The sequence below is a fragment of the Numida meleagris genome, chromosome 1, assembly GCF_002078875.1.
Source record: "Numida meleagris isolate 19003 breed g44 Domestic line chromosome 1, NumMel1.0, whole genome shotgun sequence".
Classification (NCBI taxonomy): domain Eukaryota; kingdom Metazoa; phylum Chordata; class Aves; order Galliformes; family Numididae; genus Numida; species Numida meleagris.
Window position 1 is genome coordinate 83287708 of NC_034409.1, and position 22619 is coordinate 83310326.

Below are 22619 nucleotides of genomic sequence, written 5' to 3' on the forward strand. Positions count from 1 at the left end.
ACAAAGGCTTCCAGCACTCAGTGGTTTTGTTACTTCCTGAGGAGTTGAATCTCAACAAGCTTGACAGCCATGTGGTTTGTGAAACGTTCATTTCTGAAACTATTTTTCCTTCTATCCTGTACAACACCTTGCAAACATCTGTTTCATGATGCAAGAAGTGTTTTTTTATGTCATTTACAGATTGCACTGCTTCACATCCCCTTTAGTTTGCATTCTGAACTTAAAACTCTCTTCCTATGCCATTTGACATTTATGCAGGATAAGCTTCTACTCGTGCACATATCAGCTCAATCTTTCCTGGTGCCTGGACCACTGCATTCATTTTAAGACTTATGAAACGTCTTCTAGCATAGCAGATCTATTAAGGAACTCAGCATTTTATAGCATGAGGGTGTTCATCAGTCTGCAAAAGCCAACAAGTTTATTAATTCTCTTCAGCATCTCTCACACAGTTGACAAGAACATGGCACAAATCATGAAAGTGAGTCAGATGTTTATTCGTATGGCAAACAGACTGGCAAGCTAGCGCTTTCCACCAACACGGGGAGCAGAAACTTTGACTGGTTTCACAATTTTCTGCTTAGGTGCTGCCTTTGTTGGAGCCTGTGTAGAAACAACAACATATAAGCAAAGAGAAACAAACGATCCACATTCCTGAAAGCATCCCTGAGCTGTACTTAAAATTCTTCAGATAAATTACACAATTTAAAAATCAGAGTTAGCAGATTGTGACTACACATCGCCCAAAATATGGACGATGCCAACGTTTGGCATTAGGTCAGAAGCAGTACTGAAGTGCGTGCTAACACTCACCAATACACTGCTACCAAGTCCCTAAATAATGTCACATCTAGGCAAGTTGACATCTGACCTGATGCCAGCAATGTGTAGAAAGTGGTTTTACTGTAGTATTTACTCTCCCTAAGAAGTGGTTTGTTCTATTCAGCCATTCACATGCGTATCTCTAGTGCATTAGCTTGGTCAGTGTGCTTCCAGATCAAAATAGACAAACAAATTAAAACACAAATTCCCAATTAAGTGCTGCAGTAGCATTACAACATGGCATATTCCAAATAAACCCACTGCATCTTACCTTTGCAGCAGAAACAGCCGTTTTCTTGGTGGCCTGCTTAGCCTTCTTGGCTTCTTTTGCAGCCCTGTTAATTCACAGAATAAAAGCAAGTTATTCATGTCTGCCATTCACTGTTTCTTTGTCTCAATAACCGTAAGAGCTCCCTAAGATCAGGAAACAAATGCATTATTTCAGGTTTATCCCCTGCAATCAATGCCTCTAGCAAGACTACCACAGAAACAACTGAATTGTGTGTGACAAAAGCAGTATTTTCACAAGGGGAGAGAGCAAGAAGAGACCCCTCTCTGCTGAGGCTAACTCTTGATGAGATTACTCAGTATTGCCTCCAAATATACTGATCTTCCCCCCCCCCACTCCCCAAATGCTCCCAGTTATCAGATTTCTCACCTGATAGCTTGTTCCCTCTGCGCTTTTCGTACTTCAGGCTTCTGATTTCGCTTAGCCATAATCTCAGCTAAGGATGCACCAGTAATAGCCCTTTGAAACTTAACAGCACGGCGCGTGCGCTTCTTTTGTATCTCTTCCTAAAATGACAGAAAACAAAGACAATTGGCATCACAAGACATTAAATAAAAGGCTAAAGACAAATACAGAAACAAGCTGCTATTAAGATTAAAGGTATTACCAAGTTGTAAACAGAAGAATTTTATTCTTCATTTTGGACATAAACAATTTGCTAATTTGCCAAAGCAGACCAATAAGCCATTGACTTTGCTTCTCTAAATGAACTCACAGGTGTTGAGTCAGTGTTTCTATGTAAGCCTTTCTAACTGCTCTTTTGCTGTGCAACGTTAAGCAAGAGACTGAAAATACCTATGCTAACATGACAACTGCAGAACAGTGACATTCTACTAAGTTAGAATCATAGAACTGTTTATGTTGGAAGGGACCTTTACAGGTAATCTAGTCCAGCTCCCTTCCAGGAACAGAGACATCTTCTGCTAGATATATAGCCCAAAGCTTTCAAAAAGGTTACACGAACATTTCCCTCACTCCTCATCCCCCAAATCATCTGTTTAGGAATTACCAGAGAATCAGTATTCTATTACAATTCTGGAATCTTACAAATCCAAATCATTAAGCAGTCCACAGATTAAGCAGTGCTGTCCAATCTTCTGTAAAGCTTTTTCAAATTAAATTGTTTTTTTTTTAAACACGTATAGTTCAGACAAATGTTAAAATCTGATGTACGTCCTGTGGTTCTGAGAGGACCCTCAGACAGAATTCTACACAGTTACAGTGCTTTTGCTGAAGCGTTATTTTCCAAATATAAAGCAACATACAAACTTGAGCAAATGCACGCACGCTTTCACCAAATCAACCACCTTATTCTGGTTATACAAGTCATGCTTTTGCTAACCACCAGCATACTGCAGTTACCTCCATTCTAAGAGACCTGTTACCACATTTTTCAGTGGAAAACTTGAGAGCAGCGTTCATTGGCATATACTTACTGACTGTCCTTTCTTGTGCTTACGCCTATACAGGACGGTCCAATTGATTTGACGGGGGTTTCTCTTGGAAAGGAATGCAGACTCACATTTTGCATTCAGGAACTGAAAAACCTAGGAAAAAAAGAGAAAGTATTTTGTGTAAGCTTCATTTCTATGAAAGACATTTTCACACTTCACATCAGCATATCAAGTAATTATTGAATTCAGTGTTTTTCAGGACTGATGCTTTTGTGTTTTTTTATGAAGATGACAATTACCCTGAGTTGGGAAGGGACCCACAATTATCTCCGATTCCAGCTTCTGTCTCCAGATTTTAACACATGGAATTTTATTCCTTTGGTTAAACTATCTCATCCCATTAAAAAGCATCCCCTTAAAAATATTTTTTTAAGCCTAGTTTAGTTTTTCTCACAATAAAGCCTAATGCTCCGATGCTGTTTTTCTGAGTAAAGCTCACCTGCCATTTTTTTTTTTTTTTTTATCACCACCACACTGCTGTACTATACTGAAGGTGCAGCATAAACATCCATATCCAGAACTGCCTAAGTGTTTGTGCTCAAATAACTATGTACTCTCTGTATGTGAGGGTCACAATTGGACATAAGCAACACTTGGGAGACCAACACTGCTCAATTCCTTCTTGCTTAGAGTAAATTGAGGGCAGAATTAAGAGCATGATTTGCTACTAGGTAGTCAGTTTTAAGTTTCTCAGTTTCTAAGGAGATCACCTCAAGAATAAATCAATCCAATTGTTTAGCTGTCACTGTGATTCTGCACAGCAATCACAGAATGGTTGGGTTGGAAGGGACCTCAAAGCCAGTTCCAGTCCCCCGCCGTGGGCAGGGCTGCCACCCACCAGCTCAGGGTGCCCAGGGCCCCATCCAGCCTGGCCTTGAGCGCCTGCAGGGATGGGGCACCCACAACTTCTCTGGCTAGTGACTGACTAGCACTCTGTGCTAGTGACAAGAACCAGAGCATCTCTTTATAGACACAAACGTCGTACCTCTAGTCCGCATGAGATAAGAGAATCAGATCCCAATGATCCATATCTAACACACTAGATAAGCATCCCATTGCTTTAGCAGAGCTCATCAATAGAACTTTTAACTAACATTTTCTACACCACACGCGCTAAACCACCCCTCCCACACCACAGCCACGCACTAACTCAGGCTTCCCGGCACACAGACCCGGGCCTGCCGCGCACTGACGTCAGCACAGCGCTGTTCCCAGCGGGCACTGCCCGCAGGCCCCGCTCAGCGCTCGGTTTCCTACTCGGCAAGGCGAGGCCTCGCTCCTCCGGTGCCCCACCAACCCCGCCGCAGCCTCACCTTGCCATCGGTGCGGGCGTAGCGGCGGCCGTGGCCCGGGTAGATCTTGTACCCGCTGAAGCTGCACAGCTCGACCCTGAGAGGGAGACAAAAGTTAGCAAAGAGCGCGGACCAGGAGCAGAGGGTCCCGCGGTCACGCCACGGCCTCCCCGCAGGGGATGGCAGCGGATGGGGCAGCCAGGGCCGCAACCCTACTCACTTCATGATGGCGGCGGGCGGGCCGAAGAGGACGGGGGCCGGCCGGAAGTGGGTGTGACGCCGGCGGCGCGGGGCATGCCGGGAGCGCTGCGCCTGCGCGGGGCCCGGCGGGAGGGTGTGGGTCTCGGAGTCCGGTTCGTTGCAGGAGCCTCTGCTGGCTGCCTCTGGGTCCCGTTAGGTCTCGCTGCGCAGCCCCGCGCACGGCGGGTAGTCGCTCTACGGGGAAATAAAGCGATCATCGTGACAACGGGAATTTTCTCGTCGCGGAGTGAGGCAGCCAATCGGCGCCCAGCGTCCGGTTGCCTGGCGGCGTCGGCAAGAGGGAAGCATGGCGGCCACCGGAGCGGCGGGCGCAGGAGCGGCGGCGCGGACCGAGCCCGTCTCGCCGGCTGCTGGGGGTGAGGGGACCGCCGCGACCTCGCGGCGGGGCGGGCGGGCTGCGGCCGGCGTTTGTTTGGGTCGCCGTTGTGCGGCGCCGAGGGGCTGGGGCGCGCGGTGCGTGCTGGGAGATGTAGTGCGGCGCCGGCGGCGCCGAGGGGCGGGCGCGGGGCTGCGACTACAGCTCCCCAGGGCGGGCGGGGCGGGAGGCCGGGCCGCGGGCCGTAGGGCTGTGGGCCTCTAAGGGAGCCCGGGCCCTGTCGGATTGAGACGTTGCGGTCCCGCAGGCCTCACCTTGAGGGCTGTGGGCTTAGCGAGCGGGGAGAGAGCTCTGTGGGGAGGCCCCCGCTGTGCCTGTGTGCCTCGGGGCACGCGGCAGGCCATTCCCAAGCTTCCTCATGGGTACTGAGAGCCCTCGGATCCCAAAACTCTTCCTGCAGAGAGGGAGTCCCGGGTGTGACAGGTTTCTGGCACTGTTTGCTCAGCATTGCGGCTCTTCAGAGCCGTCAGGTGGCCGCGGGTTTGAGAGCCAGTGGCAGTGCAATAAATGCCATCAGGGATGCTTCTTAGGGAAGCAGGTGTCTGGCTGACAGAATGGTGTGCCAGCAGCGTTCATCCCCGTCCTTCACACAGCTGAACCCTAGGAGCCTGGGAGCAGTAAGGTTCTTCAAGTATAGAGACTGCGCTGGGGTAAGGGCCCTGCTCTGGAACATGCTGTTGATGAAGGGAGTGTGATATGCAGTCTGGGTACCAGGAGAAGCAAGTGTTATAATGGCGCACCTGTGTAAAATGCAGAGCAGGGAGTGAATATATGGAAGTTATTATTATTAGCGGGTGTCACCATAGGTACCCAGCCATTCAAGTTCCCTGTAGATGGCAAGTGATTTCCTCTTAACTCTATATTGATTTTTCGTTAATCACATGTTGCACTAATTAAATGCTGTTCTATCATATTTACAATTTGTTCCTGCCCAAATGTTACCTATGCTGTAGCATTGCTGTACAAACAGGTTCTTTGTGAGACTTTTCACTGTATACCTTACTGGAGTACGCAGCATTTAGCCTATCAACAGATGTACAAGTGCCACAATCCTTAGGGAAGATGCATTGACTGGTTTGGCCATTGAAGTCCTGCACTGCAACGTTTGCCCCCCAAATTAGATATTTTCCCTACCCAGTAAGTTAAATACTAAGATTAGGCTTCACAGCAGCCAAACTGCTAAAACAAAGTGTGTCTTTAAGTGTTAAATTAATTTTAAGGGGGTGGGGCGAATCTTAATGTTTGTTTCTTCTGTCAGGTTTAAGCACCCAACTTCTCTTAACAAAGAGGTGTCAGTTTTGGTTTCACAGCTGGAAACCTCCTCTTTGAGTTTGTACCGGACTGTACCTTAACAAATTTGTATAGACTAATAATATTTTTCCTTTGAAGTAGAAAAAGAGAAAGCTGCAGGCATTTATTGAGGGCCTAACATTTGTAGGATGTGTTTGCAAGGCTGTTTCTTTTCCTCAAGCTGAGAACTGTCAAGTGGACGCTTCACAAATAGGAGTTGGGTGCCCTAATCTTCAGATGCTGTATTTGATGCTGTGTTTGATGGAGTGCTCTAAGGAGGCTAAGTTTGTAGGTTTGCATCTTGGTCAGCTTTCCTGTGTTCTGAGTGACTAAAGTCTGGATGCTGCTTATCCCTGTATCAGTCTTCCCCTTTTTGTCCTTTACCTTTGTTTGTTGTTTGTTTAGTGACTGGTATGGCTGCTGCTGTGTGTGTGGAGTGTGATTGTACAGCTGTGTGTTCAGGATGTTCTGGGTATGCCTGCAAGCAGGAATGTAGATAGAGACCTCCTACACATAGGAGCCACTGTCAGGCTACTTAAAATCTGAAACCTTTGGGGAAGTTAAAAAATATAGATGTTCTTGAAATTTGGGGTTTTGAGGATCACACCTTTAAATTTAGCTGCCTAAATTTCATTCAGCTCAGCTTCACACTTGAGGGGATCTCTCTGTTTCTGTTACTGCCAAAATTCAGCCAGAATTCTTTATTTGGACAGGGACTGGAAACCACATCTCCCAATAATGGAATGCATTTTTTTTTAATGTATTTAGTCTGAATTAATGAATTTGCTTCAATTCTAAGTGGAAAAGAAAGTTCTTTTTAATCACTAAATTAGCTGAATGAATTACAAAAGTGGATTGATTTGTCTTACTCTGCATTTTCAGTACACGTTCTCATATATCAAGTTTGGTTACTTTCTGCTATGTTTTTTCTTATTCTAAGGTTTGGTAGTTAACTGGTCAGGTCAAGGATTGCAAAAGCTGGGTCCAACTTTACCCTGTGATGCTGATACTCACACACTGATTCTGGACAAAAACCAGATAATTAAATTGGAACACTTGGAGAAATGCAGGAATCTGAGGCAGGTCAGTGTTATTTGAGTTATATTTGCTGTGACGTAATGGTACTGTGATGCTAACTGAAATATTTCTGCTATGAGGCCACATTATACAATTGAAGTCAGTCAGCAGTTACTGTCTTCATAGAAAATTAAGCAATGGTGAACTAGCTCTATTTTCAGCATAGCTCTGCAGTTGGTGATGGAAGAAGCTGTTTTGCTAGTTTCCTAGGTGAGTAAAACTAGATTAATGTAACGTATCTAAGAACATTTAGAAAGGTCACTGACCTGGTTTTGATACTTTTTAGTTTTTGAGTACTTGATCTCTGTAATCTTAAAAATAGCTCTGTAGTTTACATGGAGTAAAGATAAATATGCAGACATAGGACTCTCTTGGGATGGGTTTTAAAACTCTTCACAGAAGAGAAGGGTTAGTTGCCTTAATTTATGGGAATAAATGAATAAATAAGCCCTGTGGATTAGATTAAAAAAAAAAAAGAAAGAAAGAAAACAACTCAGCAATTAGCAAATACAAACATGTGAAGTGGGAGAGATCTGCCTTCTTGTTAACATATTGAGTTATGTAGGCTCTGATGATGTTAGTGCTTAACTTTAATATACTTAATTTTGAAACATTTCATTTAGGTTGATGAGGGTATTAGTAGTAGCAATATTAAGCACATACATGGTGCTAGCAGAAATCAGTGTTAATTCCACTGGGGCAAAGCTGTACAAGTCCACATTAAATATCGAAATTGACTCCAAACAGGCTTGAAGGAGTCACCTACCCAGCCTCTAGAGACAAGCTAAACTGGCATTGGAGAGGGTTTTTTAAATTGCTACAGCAAACCCCCACCAGTCTGCCAGCGGCAGGGTTGTGGTATTAATAGATACTTATTGTGTTCTGTTAGCACAGGATTTCTTTGAGAATCATGACATATATTTTGTCCTGTGACATGACAGTAAGTATGGTTTTACACCAGGAGTGTTGCAAAAATTTGTACAGTGATTTGGCAATTCTGATTGTAAACGCTTATTTTCGTATGATACAATTCCTTGTTTATTCTCCTTTTATTAGCTACTGATATGAGAAAGTCTTCACAATTCTACAATCTTACAGGAAATCTACTTTCTTTGAGTAATTCATTTCTCGTCTCTTGCGAGAAATGTGTCTCTTTTTTTGTGTCTGTATTATTTGCTTGAACATTGAATATGTACACTGAAGTAGTTCCTGTTGGATTGGATGTTGTCAAACAACCTATTCTGTCAGTAGAGTTTAATCGCTGAAACTGTTTCTTTTATTTGTGTGTCCATCTGCAGTTGTCCGTAGCCAACAATCGTTTGGTACGAATGATGGGTGTAGCAAAACTGACTCAGCTCCGTGTTCTAAACTTGCCTCATAATAGTATTGGCTATGTAGAAGGGCTGAAAGAGTTGGTGCACCTGGAATGGCTCAACTTGGCAGGAAATAACCTTAAGGTAAAGTATATAGTGCTTTATGCATTTTCCAGAATCTACCGTAGTAGAAATTCGGAAAACACAGTGAAGATGATCCTTACAGTGTTTCATTCTGCAAAGAAATCTGAATTTCTGCTTCTGGTTTTAATGGAAACAAATGTTGAACCTTTGTGTCCACTAGTGTAATGAAATGGAAGAAGGCAACTTTTGGACAAGAATTGTCTTGGGGGGGGAAAAAAAAAAAACAAGAAACCATGGCTTGACACCAGCATGTAATGAGAACTGGGAGATAGCCGACAAAATAGGAAAAGAATTACCATCTTTAAAATTAAACTGAGTAAAAACCATAATTTTTAATTTTGGGCTTGCTATGCAGTGTTGTTAGCTCCCCAAATAATTTTAAATTATTGACGCCTCTTTTGATTTAATGACTAAAAAATATTGAAATTGACTCCTTTATTTTTGTAGGCCATTGAGCAAATCAATTCCTGTGCGTCTCTTCAGCATCTTGATTTGTCGGACAACAACATATCTCAGTTAGGAGATCTCTCAAAACTTACATCTCTGAAGGTAGGTGCAGTTTTATCTATTTTTCTTACATTCCTTGCATCGAGCATTTTTGGTTTTAAATTGTTACCTTGTAAAGCATTAATTATCCAACTGGTAGATCGTAAAGTGTTTTAATTAATCCCTATAACTTTTAGAGGGAAGAATGTAAGAGGTTTTTTGTTGCTTTCAAGTTGTACAAACTGGGTCAGTGATTCTTATGGAATGGCTAATGATTATGATAAAGGTAACACTACGATGGCACTCATTTCTCTTAGCACATGTTAGGGATCAAGACAAAACATAGTATTAAGTCTTTTATCATGTATGCTGCATGGAGTTAATGTTGTCAAATACACTTTTTGTCAATGTGGCTATGCGTCACTTCTGTATTTCCTAATAACATTTTGCTCTAAAATGTAAAATTCAGTTTTCCCTCGCTGGAATATGCAAAAATTATTTTGATGATGCCAGAAAGCCTTAATTATTATTGTTTTGTTCTGTTTGTATTCTGAAGTTATTGTTTGGATGGAAGGGGGGAGAAAAAGACTTTTTTGTTGTTGTTCAAACATGCATTTTATCACCATATTTCTATTTTATAGACCTTGTTGCTACATGGAAATATTATAACTTCACTTCGTACTGCCCCTGTTTGCCTACCTCAGAATCTGACTGTTTTTTCTTTGGCAGAAAATGAAATCAGAGACTTAAATGAGGTAAGATGTAGAAAATGTTTGACCTCGTATTAAGGGAGAGTGAAAAGAAATAGCTGGATGGTTCTTTTGAGAATGTAAGTGAAATGGACTCTCTTCTTTGAAATAACCTTTGTTAATAGAAGAAACCTTTAGTACTCTTTGTAATAACTATGTTTGCTCTAGCTGTGCAAGTTAGGTAACAGCTTTTTAAACTTGTCCTTAAAGGGCTTCTAACTATAGTTTATGCTTTTGTGTTATTTATGAATGTCTTATATTTTGAGGACTAGATTCACAGTGAGATTTCCTTGATTATCTAAAGGTTGAAAATTCAGTTGATAAACTGCTGCAGAGGGTTTCTGCTGCTGCTCAGCTGCTCTGTTTAGAACGTGGCCTCTAATCTCTCACTCAAACACTATATAAGAAAAATGAGCATCCTGTGATTTTTTTTTTCTTTATTGGATTTTTTCATGTGTGTGGGCATGTGTGGCCTTCTTATCTATTTTCATATCAGGAAAAAGCATGTTAGTTGGACATCTGTACTGGGAAAAAAATCTCATTTGGTAATGCATTTCTCTCTTCTTCAGTGTTGGACGGTGTTCCTCATCTTTTCTGATGGCCATTGTTTTGTCAGCATCTCTGTTATCTGCTGCAGTAAACTGGAATGCTATACCTTTCTATATGTAAAACTGAATATGTAACTCCTGAATTTTAAGATAAACTGATATTTGCCAAGAACTATACTACTTACAGGAAAATTACAGGCACATGATGGTAGTTGATAAAAGATTGCTTAAAATATATTCACATTTAACAAGCAAGTGTGATTTCCAATCTAATTGTAATGTTGTAGGTTTTTTGAGATGTATTGCTGTAATTAGGCAAATGTGTTACGTTCCGTAAGCAGCTAATGGTTCTCTTCAGTTAACAAATATATCTCGTTTTCTCAAGGTTTCTTTCCTGGCTTCTCTTCCTCATCTGGAACAACTGTCAGTAATGAACAATCCTTGTGTGATGGCCACACCTTCTATCCCTGGTTTTGACTACAGGCCATATATTGTCAGCTGGTGTCTCAACCTTAAAGTTCTTGATGGATACATGGTTTCTCAGAAAGAAAGGTAACATGATACTTGTAAAACTGAAGTTACCAAGTTAGTGTAAGCTGAAGTTTCATTTTCATATGATTAAAAATAGGAAAAGTGCTAATTTTCTGAAACTGTCTAGCTAAAGCCTATTTGAGATACTGGCCAATTAACATTGTTTTTGCTGGAATTTATATCTGTTAGAGTGGTGTTATTATATAAAAATAATTTAAATAGGAATGTAAAGTTAAGGTTTTGTTTTATTACTCAAATCACAGTAGCACTTGTACAAAGCCAAATTGTAGTAGCATACGATCAGTGGTCTGTTATCCCTCTCAAGTTCCCAGCCTCTTTGATTTTGTGGAATGAAATATTAAACAAATATTAAAGCTGTTATCTTGGGGGAAGCTCAAACATGCCCTTTTGTAAAGAGTCATTTGCATGTAAACTTCTTTGTTTGGCTATTTTTTGTCAAATATCATGTTTTTGTACATTACTCTTTACTGTCTCATTGTTACCTGTATGACAGTGGAGGTATCTGGACATTGTTCATGTTCCATGTTTTGGTAGCTCTTAGAAGAACAGCACTCAAATAAAAGGTAGGAGGTTTATGCCATGCATTAACAGTAACTGCCTTCCCAACAGTTTGAAAGCAGAATGGCTCTACAGTCAAGGTAAAGGAAGATCGTATCGACCTGGGCAGCATGTTCAATTAGTCCAGTACTTGGCTACTGTTTGTCCTCTTATATCTGCATATGGTCTCCAGACTGAAGAGGATGCCAAACTGGAAAAAATACTGAGTAAGCAAAGGTGAGAACTTCTTGCTTTTCCACTGTTAGAGAATGTAATTGAGAATGCAATTGTATGTCTCATTATGTATTAGATATTTCCTCTTAAGTGTTTTAAAGCAACAGCAAGAGCAGGAGATGGGAAAAGTAATGAAGGTACAGATGAAGGGAATGAGGAGCAAGAGAGCAGCAGGAGTGTTTGAGTGTTTGCTGGGCACTCTGGAGGCAGCCTCTGCTCTACAGAACATTGAAGGTGATTTGTATGAGGACTGTAGTTAAAATAAACTCTACCTACTAAGATGTCTGTTTAAAAAAAAAAAAGTATATATATATGTATAGTATATATAAGTATATATATATGTATACACACATATAATCTTTAAGGCAGGGTGAATTTCTGATATCTACGTTGTGATCTCTTAATTTTGCTAGACTGAAATAACCTTTCACTTTCCTCAGATTGTGAAGGATGATTTCATTTGCAGCAATACTGTTACTTGATTTTGTACTAGGTTACAGGGTCATGCTTTTGGATTAAGTCATTTTCATTTTCAAATGTAAGATTCCATTCCTCAAACTCTTTACAGAAACAGACATAGTATGTCCCGCAGTAGACACTTAAAATATCTGTAAACCTTGCTTGTATATAGAGATACTCCTTGGTTTTCAGCCTGTGTTCAGAATTGTGCGCTGGATTTTTTCTTTTATTTTTCTGGTTGCATATGTGTAATGGAAAGAAAAAGGGAGAAGGAGGGGGAACAGGAGCAGCCTCTGCAGTCCCCTTTTTTTTGAGTAGTTCTGTTAGCAGGTGCCAGGGTAGCACCTACTAGCTATAGCTAGCATCTTGTTTTGGAACGGTTTGATCTCTTGTTTACTTTGCAGTAGTTGATAGTGTATTTCAGATGCATTCTGTTCCAAAAAAATAAATAAATAAATGTAAATTCTATTGAAACTTTGTGCTTAGGCTCCACCAGAGGCAGCTGATGCATCAAAACCAAAATGAAGGACCAACTACATCTTCTGCTTCCAACAGGACTTTGCCAAGTACTTCTGAACGCAGCAGCCCAGCTCATCCACCACAGATAGTTCTTGAAAGTGGTAAGATGTAAATTTGCACCTGTGATCTTACCTGTGGGGATATAAAATAAATACAGATTTTTTTTTAACACAAAACATGAATTTCTGTGAATTAAAGTATTTTAGTATGAGACTTTTGAAAACGTCTTTCTGCCTATCTAGAACGTGTCATCCAGAAGAATTCCTGGGTTGGGCCAAGTGCGAATGATGATCATTCCTATGCAGTAAAGAACACTTTTCTTCTTGAAAGAAATTGTCACAAGGAGCTGTACCTTGAAGACATACAGACTGATGAAGACAAACTGAACAGCAGCCTGTTATCTTCAGAGTCTACTTTCATGCCAGTTGCTTCAGGATTGTCTCCAGTGTCTCCTACTTCAGACCCGAAGTTACGTGGAATCAGTTTGGACCTAGAAGATAATGATAGTACTGTAATTGAATTTGTAAAAGATGCTAATAGAGGAGAAACAGTTAATGAGCAAGAAGAAACTTGGCTTACTAAAGATCACTCCAGCAAAGTGACAGAAAGGGTGGAAAGTCAAGAACAAATCAAAGACAGGGTGCAATTATCATCTCCTGATCTGGTAAAAGCTAACCAGACTGATGCTAGCAATTCTTCAGCGTCCTCTGAAGACCAAGTTCTGCACAGTCAACCTGGCAACTCAGTAGGTGCTGAATTGAGAGTTACAACACTCTCTGCTGAGCAAGTGGCAGGAGAAAATTCTGATTCTTTAGCTGCTGTTGATCAAGGTGCAGATGAACTCCAAAGAATGAATAAAGCAGCTACCAAGATTCAAGCCTGCTGGAGGGGATTTTACACAAGGAACTGCCATCCCCGAGCCAAGGAAGTGCGATATGAAATTCGACTGAGCAGGATGCAGGAGCACATAATTTGTTTAACTGATGAAATACAAAAGTAAGTTGAGATTGTACAGTGTGTTTTCAAGTCCGAATATAGCTTGCTCCAAGATAGTTCAGAAGAGGTATAAATGGGTCTTCATATGACTACTCATAGTAGGACCTAGCATTAATGACACAAAACAGTGATAACACTAGAGGAAGAATTCCTGTAAGATATAATGGTTATGCATGCAAGTAACTTCTCATCCTTTCAGCATGTCCTCTATGAGTGAGTTGGATTAGAATTAACTTTTTTAATTCCTTTATTACTTGGACATGCAAATTTTGTTGCATAATCACAATAGAGATTGTGAAATATGAGGTTTTTGACTTAATCTCTTGGCAGTTACAAAGTCTCTAAATTAAGTGTTGGTATTGAGTCATTCCTCCATTAATGGTCAGAAGAATGATTCTCACTCTTTCATGATACAGTTTTCAAGTATGATTCTATTCTTTGATCATAGGAATCCACGTTTTAAGGGAATTATTATCAGAGTTTCTCAACTTCTAAGACAGAAATTGTGGATTCACTTAATATCATTCAGGATCAGTTCGAGAACAGTCTGTTTGACAGGTCCCTTCCATTTACCGTCACAACTGATAAAAGTTCTGTGAATCAGGCTGAGCTTTTGGTGAGCCTATGGAAAATCCCAATGCTTTCAAATTGTACCTACACATTTATCAGTTGGGGAAGGCATAATTTGGAGTGCAGAAACGCTATTTTTCTTCCTTTATTTCCTTCCTACCTCAGGAGAAAGAGGCACATCTACTTAAAATGAAGAGGTCAGGTTCAGTATGCAAAAAGACCCTTAAGGTATTAGCAAGTATATACAGGTTTTACAGCAAAAAGAAAGGAAAATCTAAATGTAGCTTTGAAAAATAAATGTAATACTTAAAAGCCAGCAACTAGATATTGATGGCAAATCAGATGGCAATAATGTCTCAGTGTTGGGCTATTTCATGTTTTCAAGAGTTCTTTTTTGTAAGCAGGCATTTTTATGTATTCTTGTTGATTTTTATTACCAGAATATCATTTAGTTTGCATAATTTTGAATGTATGTTCTTGCAGACTAAGAAAAGAAAGAGAAGAAGATAAGATTCAGAGGCTCGTACAGGAGGAAGCTGTCAGATTTCTTTGGAACCAGGTAAATAGGTTTAGTCTTTTTTTTTTTTTTTTTTTTTTTTTTTGCTTATGGATTGAGAAGGTATTATTTTATATTATTGTGCATTGAAAGATGGTGAATATGGTTCACTCTTCCAATTACGAGCTTGGTGGCTTGTTGCAATCTAATTGCTATGCTTTTGGCTGTACTTTTATTCTGGGGAAAAGTAATATTCAGAAGTGTTAATACAATAAACTGTCTTTGTAACTAAATGATAAAATACAGCTCGGTGTGAGAAGAAGGACAACATGCAAGGAAAATGAAATAAGCATAGTAGGCTTGAAAGATGATGGACTCCTTGGTGCTTAGAGCAAATGAAACAGTGTCAAGCAGTGTTGCTTCTAAGCAACTCACTTCTACAGTAGAAAAATTACTATTATATATTTTAATAAGCTGTTCTTTCTTCCCAAGCTAAGACTTGTTATTTTCTTAAGAATGGGTTATTTTAAAGGTTTCTAATCTTTTTTTTCTTGAAGAGTAGATTCCTTTCCTTTCTTAATTTTTTTTTATTTTTTCTTTTTTTCTTCCTTTTTTCCTTTTTTTTTCTTTTTTCTTTTTTTTTTTTTCAGGAAAAGATATTCTTTTCTTGAAACAGCAAGATTGTGAGCTCTGTGGGTGTTGGGCATCTAGTTTAAAAGCTACTATTTAACATTGGGAAAAAATATTTTCCCCGTAAGTATAGTGAAATGTTCTAGTTCAATCTTTAATATTATATTAGAACTTTGTTGCCAAATACAATAGTCTAGAAACCAAAGTGCTTTTCAAGCTTGACATTATAACAACATTCTCTTCATACTTTACAGGTTAAATCCCTTCAACAGTGGCAGCTTACAGTGACACAGCACTTAGGTGCCACTTGTCAACCCGGGATCCCTTCAGCTGGTACTTCTTCTCCATTGGAACCATCTGCTCGAACATCTACTCCTGAGCAAGAAACCCCATCAGATGTTAGTTCTGCTTGTTTAGCTCCAGCTAGTGATGTTCTTCAGGAGAAGTCCTTGTTACAGTTCCCAGATTCTGGTTTTCATTCTGCCATGGCTGACCAGACTTGTACTGATGACTTACGTAGCTATGAAAAGAGTTTAACAGAAGGAACTGAGGGCTCTCTTTCGGTAGAAACTGTCAAACAGTGTGGCAATTCTGTTTCAGAATGTTCTTCAGATGTTGAAGATGACCATGGGGAATGTGAACAAAGCAGAGAGAGCTCAAGTAATGAGCAGGACAACGGACTTCTAGAGCAGTATTTGAAATCTGTAGAGCAGCTGGAAGAGGCAAATGAAGGGGCAAACTGCGATGATGAAAGAGAAGAGGGTGGCTGGCCGCAAACTGATGTTTCAGCGGAGAGCCAAGATTCTTCATCTGACATTCTCTCTGTAGATATCCCTCAAGGCACTTCTTCCCCAGTACGAGGTGAAATGAGTCAGACACCTGACAGCTGCAAACTGAATTCAGGAATAGGTGAAGGGAAGCAAACAGACTGTGATTCTTCATTTCAGATGCTGCACGTTGGGATAGCTGTATAGTAGGCTCTGTTCCACTAGGGACTAGGGATTCCCTTTCAGTTTTGTTTTTTTTTTTCCCCCATTTATGTAAAGCTTATTTCCATGTGTGCTTGGATTTTATTTATTCATGTTTTGCACCTATGTTAATTTGTTTTAATTAGCATTCTGCTCACGTTGCTGAGGACTGACATATACTGTGCTAATCAAAATCAACAAAGTTCTCAGTGGCTATCATTATGCACTTTATTTTCTAACTCATAGCCGATATTCTAGTAACTGGCTTCCTTTCAATTAATTCTGAAGATTATGGGGGCGCAGAGCGGTGCTTACTGTAAGTTCACTTCAGTGAATGTATAGTAAGTCTTGGTGGTTTTTTTTTTTCTTCTAGAAAACAGAATTGAATCCTTAATTTGCAAAGAGAAAAATCTGATGAAAAAGATGAAAGCAGTTGCCTTTCAGAGTTTTTGACTACAGCAAGTGTTAGCTAATGTTTCAAAGGCATGTTCCACGAATCCTGTGTCCGAGCCAGCGACATCTTTTTGTCTTTTACTTGAAGCTGCTGGCTCGGCATCTGGTCAGTTACATAGATTCTGAAACAAAGATTTAGAGGAGTCAGACCATAGGGAGCTTCAAACAAACTTTGGTCTTTGTTTTCCCTGGGGTTGAATTTCCCTGTTTTTTCTCAGGTAAGAAAAAACTCAAAGTGGAACCTGTAGCAGCCTTTACTAAATAAGTTTCAAAAGGGCATGTGATCTGGGAACTTAGTTTCCAAGAGTACACTGCTGGGTTACAGCAGCAGACTTAATGGTACGTATTTTGCCTCCACGAGGTTGCTAATGTCATTTTGGGATTCATGACTTTCTAGACATGAGCGTGTTTGATGGATTACAACTCCTATATACAGGTATGAATATTAAAAGTAAATGTCATGACTTAAAACTGTTGACATCTCTCTTGGTTGTTTTTGGGGGGTCATTTTTCCTTTTTCTACTTTTCGGTATTTGACATTCCAATTAGATGTAGATAAAAACTGTATCTCTTGCCTGTTGGAAAATATGCTAAGTTTCCTAAACTCTGCTTTCCACTTAAACTCCAGGCAAGGAATTGCATTTGTATTTTGTCTAAGCCATTTAATTTTTTTTTACATTTTTTAAATGAAAAAAATCAGGTAACTTCATATATGACATAAGTGGGAAGGGAAATTTGTTTTGCCAAGCATTTTGAGATGGATGTTAGTAAAGTAAAAGTTGACATGACTTTTAGGGGTAAGTTAGGTTTGCTAATATTGCATTTTGCAACATGCAGTGAAAAGCCAGTGTTTCAACAGTTTGCTTATACAAATTTCTCCAAGAACAATACTGCCAGTCACACAGACATAAACATGTATGCTTATTGCATCTCTCTGAACACACAGATTAACTTCTGGTGCTACTGTGTCACTGAAATCAACTAGTGCTGTCCTAAATTAACTCTTCTGACCATGTTACGATACAAAATAATACTGTTGTTGTAAAAGCTTTTGTTGCTTGTCTATTTTAGGTTCTGAGCTGAAGTTTATCACAATTCAGGTGTTTGACATGAGGCCAGTATCTGCCTGAGGCCTCAGAATAGCCTTTCTTTAGAACATAGTGGTGTATTGGAGTTGTATCAACTCCCTGCTCAGTGGTGGAGTTCACCTTGGAAGAATAAAGCTTACTTCTGTATATAGAGTAGCTATCATCTTTTTGTTTATCTATTTGTTTTTTCTTTCCAGAATTCTAAGGCACTAAATGCTCAAGAGAGCTGCCATTGTAGCCTGGCTGGCAACTGACTGTGCCTTGCATACATGAGAGCATTAAAAAAAATGAGGCAGTGTATTCTCAGTGTGCTGTTTTTCTAACTCAGTCTAGTTTACAGCATATTCGTGGTGTAACCAGATTCATCACTAATCTTAGAACATACGTGCTTGGGTATTGAAATGGTAGAGGTGCATTGAGGTATCACGATATCTAACTAGCTGTACAAAGCAATGTGTAGGCTACCTGGCCATACCTTTGTCCTGTGAAGTTTCTCAGCGTGTATTTGAGTCTTTCGTGCCTGGAGATCTCTGCAGTTCTCCTTATCCATCAGTCTGTTACCAAGATCTCCTGTAAGCCTTTAAAGAGACTTTTAAAGATAAATTATTTGTCTGTGAATCAGTTATTGAACTGTAGAGTCTGAAGGCAGCAGCTAGATATAAGAAACGATAAGCTCTCTTTTGCAGCAGAGTGCTTGATTCGTGTGTGCCAGATCAGCAAAAAACTGGACTGCTGTCAGGATAAAAATGCCTCGCTGAAGACATCAAAATGCTATAAATATTTCTCTGTATTGTACTAGTGTCACTTTCTTGGCAATATTCGAGAAGAAACAACTATAATTTTGGAAATGTCAAAGGATGCAAAGTTGATGAAAGAAATTTTTCATGGAAACCCTAGAATTTCTTAACATTTATTATTAGACACAATTGCAAGAAGACTTATTTTAACTAATGCTTAGGTCAGCTGTTGGTTTGGTTTGGTTTTTTAACTTGTAACCTGGATGTATGAAATTGATTTTATGAAGATACAGCGAAATGTGTACTGTCCTATAATCAGATATATCTTATTTTTGTGGAAAGCTTTGAAATACTGTAGACTTTTTCTGATGTTCTAAAAAGTATCTTGCATATGTATAAGATTGGAAGGTACAGAAATCAAATACAGATGAAACTTCAGATTAGTATTTATGGGGCTAAAAGTAATTAGTTTTTACATACACAAAATGCTTTCAATCTAGCCTTTGAAACATATACAGGGAAAGGCATAATAAGGGATACAGTGGCAAAATAAGGAATCAAACAATTCATACTTCAGAATGACTTCTTTAAACCCATTCTAAGCTCTCAAAAATCAGTATATGGAAACGTACACATTTAACATATAGTTTAACATTTACTCTTGTTTGTCTACTTAAGCTTTCTTCATCCAAGTCTGTAATATTTTTGCATGGATAGGAATGTACAGCTCCCTTTGGAGATGATGGAGATTTCATAAAAGAATCAAAAGGGCCGAATATGTGAAAATCCACATCTGAAACTTTCCTATATTAATACTGTATGTCTTTTGGTATTTTGCTTTTGCAAGGCTTTTGTATTCAGCAGAAGAACATGCTTTGTAGGAGGAAAGGATTTTTTGGGGGGGGATGGACTTACCCTCCAGTGCTGATGGAAGAGGTTACTACTGGTTATTTGTCAGGCAATGTTGTCTGCTCTGTGAGTATGGTTTAAGCACTTTGTTAATTTGTTTTGTAAAGATTGGCTAAGTGGAGCTTAAGCTAACAGTTTAGAATGATGAACCAATGCAACTAGTTTTGCCCCACATGAGGTAATTGGCTCATGTAAACCTTTCAGTTAGTCTGGCAGAGGTAACTGCTTTACTTGCTTTTCTCAAGAGGGGCACAAGGACAAAGATGGCAGTGCATTTAAATGTATTTTCAGGTTTAATGTTTGAGTGATTGATAGTAACATCAATTCATTGCTGTTTCACTTTTCTACCAAGTCCATTTATATTTTACAGATACTGCAATCTTCCATGTAATCAAGAGTGCTGTTTTTCTAATGTATATAATGTTTGATGCTGTTCAGATGATAGTTTGAAAAGTAGAATATTATTGAAGCAAGCATGTTCACGCTTTATATTTCAAGTTTGTTTTTTTCAGGGTATTTGGATTGTATTGATTCCTCTGTGTGTTAGGTAACTTTGCAAAGAAAAACAAAAAGCAGTGCATCATTAATGAAAGCAGGTGAGCTTGTGTTTCTGCATTCTTCCACGAACTGTACTTAATTGTCACAACTCTGTTCTCCATACCTAAAACTCTCATGGAATATTTAGCCGCTGAATGAATGCAGCAACTCAGACATTTTATTGTGGTGACCGTTACTGTGTGGTGCTATTTTATAAACATCATAAGCATGTGCTGCAAAGGTGGGGTACTTGAAAGGTTCTGAACACTGACCCGACTCTGTTTTCTTTTACTTAAAAGAAACAGGGTCATGCTTCAGTTGAGTGCTTGTGAACTGGCTGTCTAAGTTGGGATTTACCATATTTACACCTTCGGAAGTGTTCTTATACCACAAAGCAAGAAGGCTTTAAGGCTCCAAACCTGATTTTGTTGCTTCTAGAACACAAATATCTTTCAGCTAATACTTGAGAAAGTCCTTGCTACACTAAATGATGAAAGTTTAACATGTTATAGTTAAGTTCCTTAAGCCACCACAGACTCTACTACTTGCATGAACCAATTTAAATAATGCACTTAGCAGCCAGTCTCTCTGTATATACCTGGTTTTCCTGAATAATGTATGTTACTGAGTTTGCAATTTATTCCTGTTTTTTATGAATTTGTAAATATTGTCTGAAGAATTCCAGGCTTAATTTCTACTTGCAGCAGGTTATTTGAAGAAAAATTGAAGGTACACATTCCTTAAAGGCTACTTGGGAACTTTTTACTGGACTTGAAGTTACAGTGTGTCTGTCAACACATACTTTTTCCTGAGAAGGTAGAATTGTAGCAGATAGCGAGACTCACTGAATGATAATAAAATGTACAACTGTTCAGTTCCCCTGCTTTTAACCATTGTAAAAGAAGCTTCTTTCCTTTTTGTTATTTTTTTTAACCTTGAAGACTGTGCCACCCAAATAAATAAACACGAAGTGTTTGTGAGGTCTCAAAATCTCCCTTTGCAGTTACAGGATTTTTTTTTCCCCGTTTGTCTTTGTAGGACAAAACACCAGAGGAAAAAAAAAATACTGCTTCCTGTAAACCTGCTAAAAAATCAGTGCTTTTTCAGCCTATGTTTAAATGCTTTCTTTGTTTCAGTAATGGAAAAAGCACAGGATCCTTGACTTGCAAAATCATAGAACAGCATTCATCAGGAAAGGTGCTTTATTTCTTGGAAAGTGCCAAGCCAAATTTTGTTGTATAAATTAAGAGCTCTCAATAAGAAACTTATTGTATGACTTCATTGCATTTATAAATACGCGAGCCAAATTCACTTGTAGCATAACTCTACTGAACTAAATTTTGTTGAGTCTTTCACAGTAGTACTCTACCTCTAAACTAGAATCTGAAAAAATAGCAATTGGACGTTGATTTGTCTTTCTACTTCTAACTATTTTCTGTCAAGATTGGTGGGTCATTAAATTGGTACAGTTCATATGTTTTCTATAAGTGTTTACATTTTCTGAATTTGTTTCTTATATATTTTGTTTGTACCTATGAGTTTTGAATTTTAAATAAATGATTTGTATGTTTATTGAAAATGTTAATTGGTACTTTATCCTGACTCTTACGGCTACTAGTTGTTGTCTTACAGTTGGAGGGCTCTTTTAGAGACAGACTGTTCAGACTTGCAAAATAATGATGACAAGGTAAGCATCAGCATTCATGACTTGGTACAGCTGAGGCATCTAATAGTCCACTGTGCTAAAGACAGAAGAGTACTGTATTTAAACTCAGCTTGCTAGCAGATGTCACTGAAATTGGGGTTCATTACTTGCAGCCCTTTGGTTCAAACATGAGCCCTCTCTTTCATGTTGGTAATTGTCTATATTTAAAGTAAAATATGCGGCAGTATTACGTACAGAGTTCTCTACAAGGAGAATTATAGAATCATCTAGGTTAGAAAAGACCTTCAGGATCAAGTCCAACCACCAACCTGACTGACTGAATCTCATCACTAAACTGTGTCTCTTACATCTACACATCTCTTAAATAGCTCCAGAGATGGGAACTCTGCTCCTAAGGCTTATCAAAAGAAAGACAATTGCAAATGTGCTTAACTGCATTCAAGCATCAATCTTTCTGATGTCTCTGCCTATCAGTTTCTGTTACATCAGCTGAAGTTCACCTGTTCCATGTTGCTTTATTTTCTGATGTCAGAACTGCATGGAAAATGAGCTTAGGAAGTTACTGCTGAAGTGTGAAGAGGCTGTGAGACCTGAGAAGAAACAGGAGACACTGAGAACTTCTATGGCCTGAAATCTTGTCTTTGATCATTAGCACCTTCAGCTTGAAGTTGAAGGCACAAGTGTGTGGTGCTGCAGTCCATATTTTCAAGATAGACTCCACAGATCTCTTGTTCTAACCTCTCCAGGGTGGAGCTCCTTCACTTGTCCTCTCCTCATTGCAGCTTGCTTGGTCCCAGTATTGGGTTGTGTTCTTTATAGACTCTGCTCAAGACTAATGCATTGCTCAGGCAGTCCCATCGTACTTGAGCAAAAATGCATGTTTTTGTTTGCCTTTGGGGTAAAGCAAACAATTCCCTGACACTTGCATGGAGTTAAGTCAGTTAAGTCAGTTCAATAATCCTTGATGCACTGAATATTACTGATGAGAGAAAAGTAATAGGGACAGGGGCTCAGCATAACTTCATCATACTGCACGTAATGAGGAAAAAAGAAGTAGGGAAAGATTAGTTATTTTTCATTAGTTATCTGTCAGTACTTATCTCAAAATATTTGTTACACCCCTCTGTTATGACAAACCAGGAGAGGTGTAAGGTGTAACAAAGTGCA

At 39.4% G+C, this 22619-nt stretch overlaps 2 protein-coding genes across 3 annotated transcripts; one reads left to right on the forward strand and one right to left on the reverse strand.

Annotated features, from left to right (window-relative positions):
* Window positions 405-4144, reverse strand: RPL24 (ribosomal protein L24). Its single transcript, XM_021400375.1, has 6 exons — window positions 4078-4144; window positions 3879-3954; window positions 2548-2658; window positions 1481-1617; window positions 1094-1157; window positions 405-603 (listed from the first exon to the last, which is right to left on the reverse strand). The coding sequence occupies exons 1-6, from the start codon at window positions 4080-4082 to the stop codon at window positions 523-525; spliced, it is 474 nt and encodes a 157-aa protein (XP_021256050.1). The 5' UTR covers window positions 4083-4144; the 3' UTR covers window positions 405-522.
* On the forward strand, window positions 4292-21358 carry CEP97 (centrosomal protein 97). Of its 2 annotated transcripts, none has more exons than XM_021400265.1 (11): window positions 4292-4474; window positions 6725-6867; window positions 8160-8318; window positions 8766-8867; window positions 9446-9559; window positions 10487-10653; window positions 11263-11427; window positions 12370-12503; window positions 12645-13398; window positions 14452-14527; window positions 15349-21358. In XM_021400265.1, exons 1-11 carry the CDS (start codon window positions 4405-4407, stop codon window positions 16066-16068), a joined length of 2604 nt encoding a protein of 867 aa, XP_021255940.1. In that variant the 5' UTR covers window positions 4292-4404; the 3' UTR covers window positions 16069-21358. The 2 variants fall into 2 exon arrangements, with proteins under 2 accessions (XP_021255940.1, XP_021255947.1); XM_021400272.1 differs by lacking the exon at window positions 4292-4474 and adding an exon at window positions 4657-5144.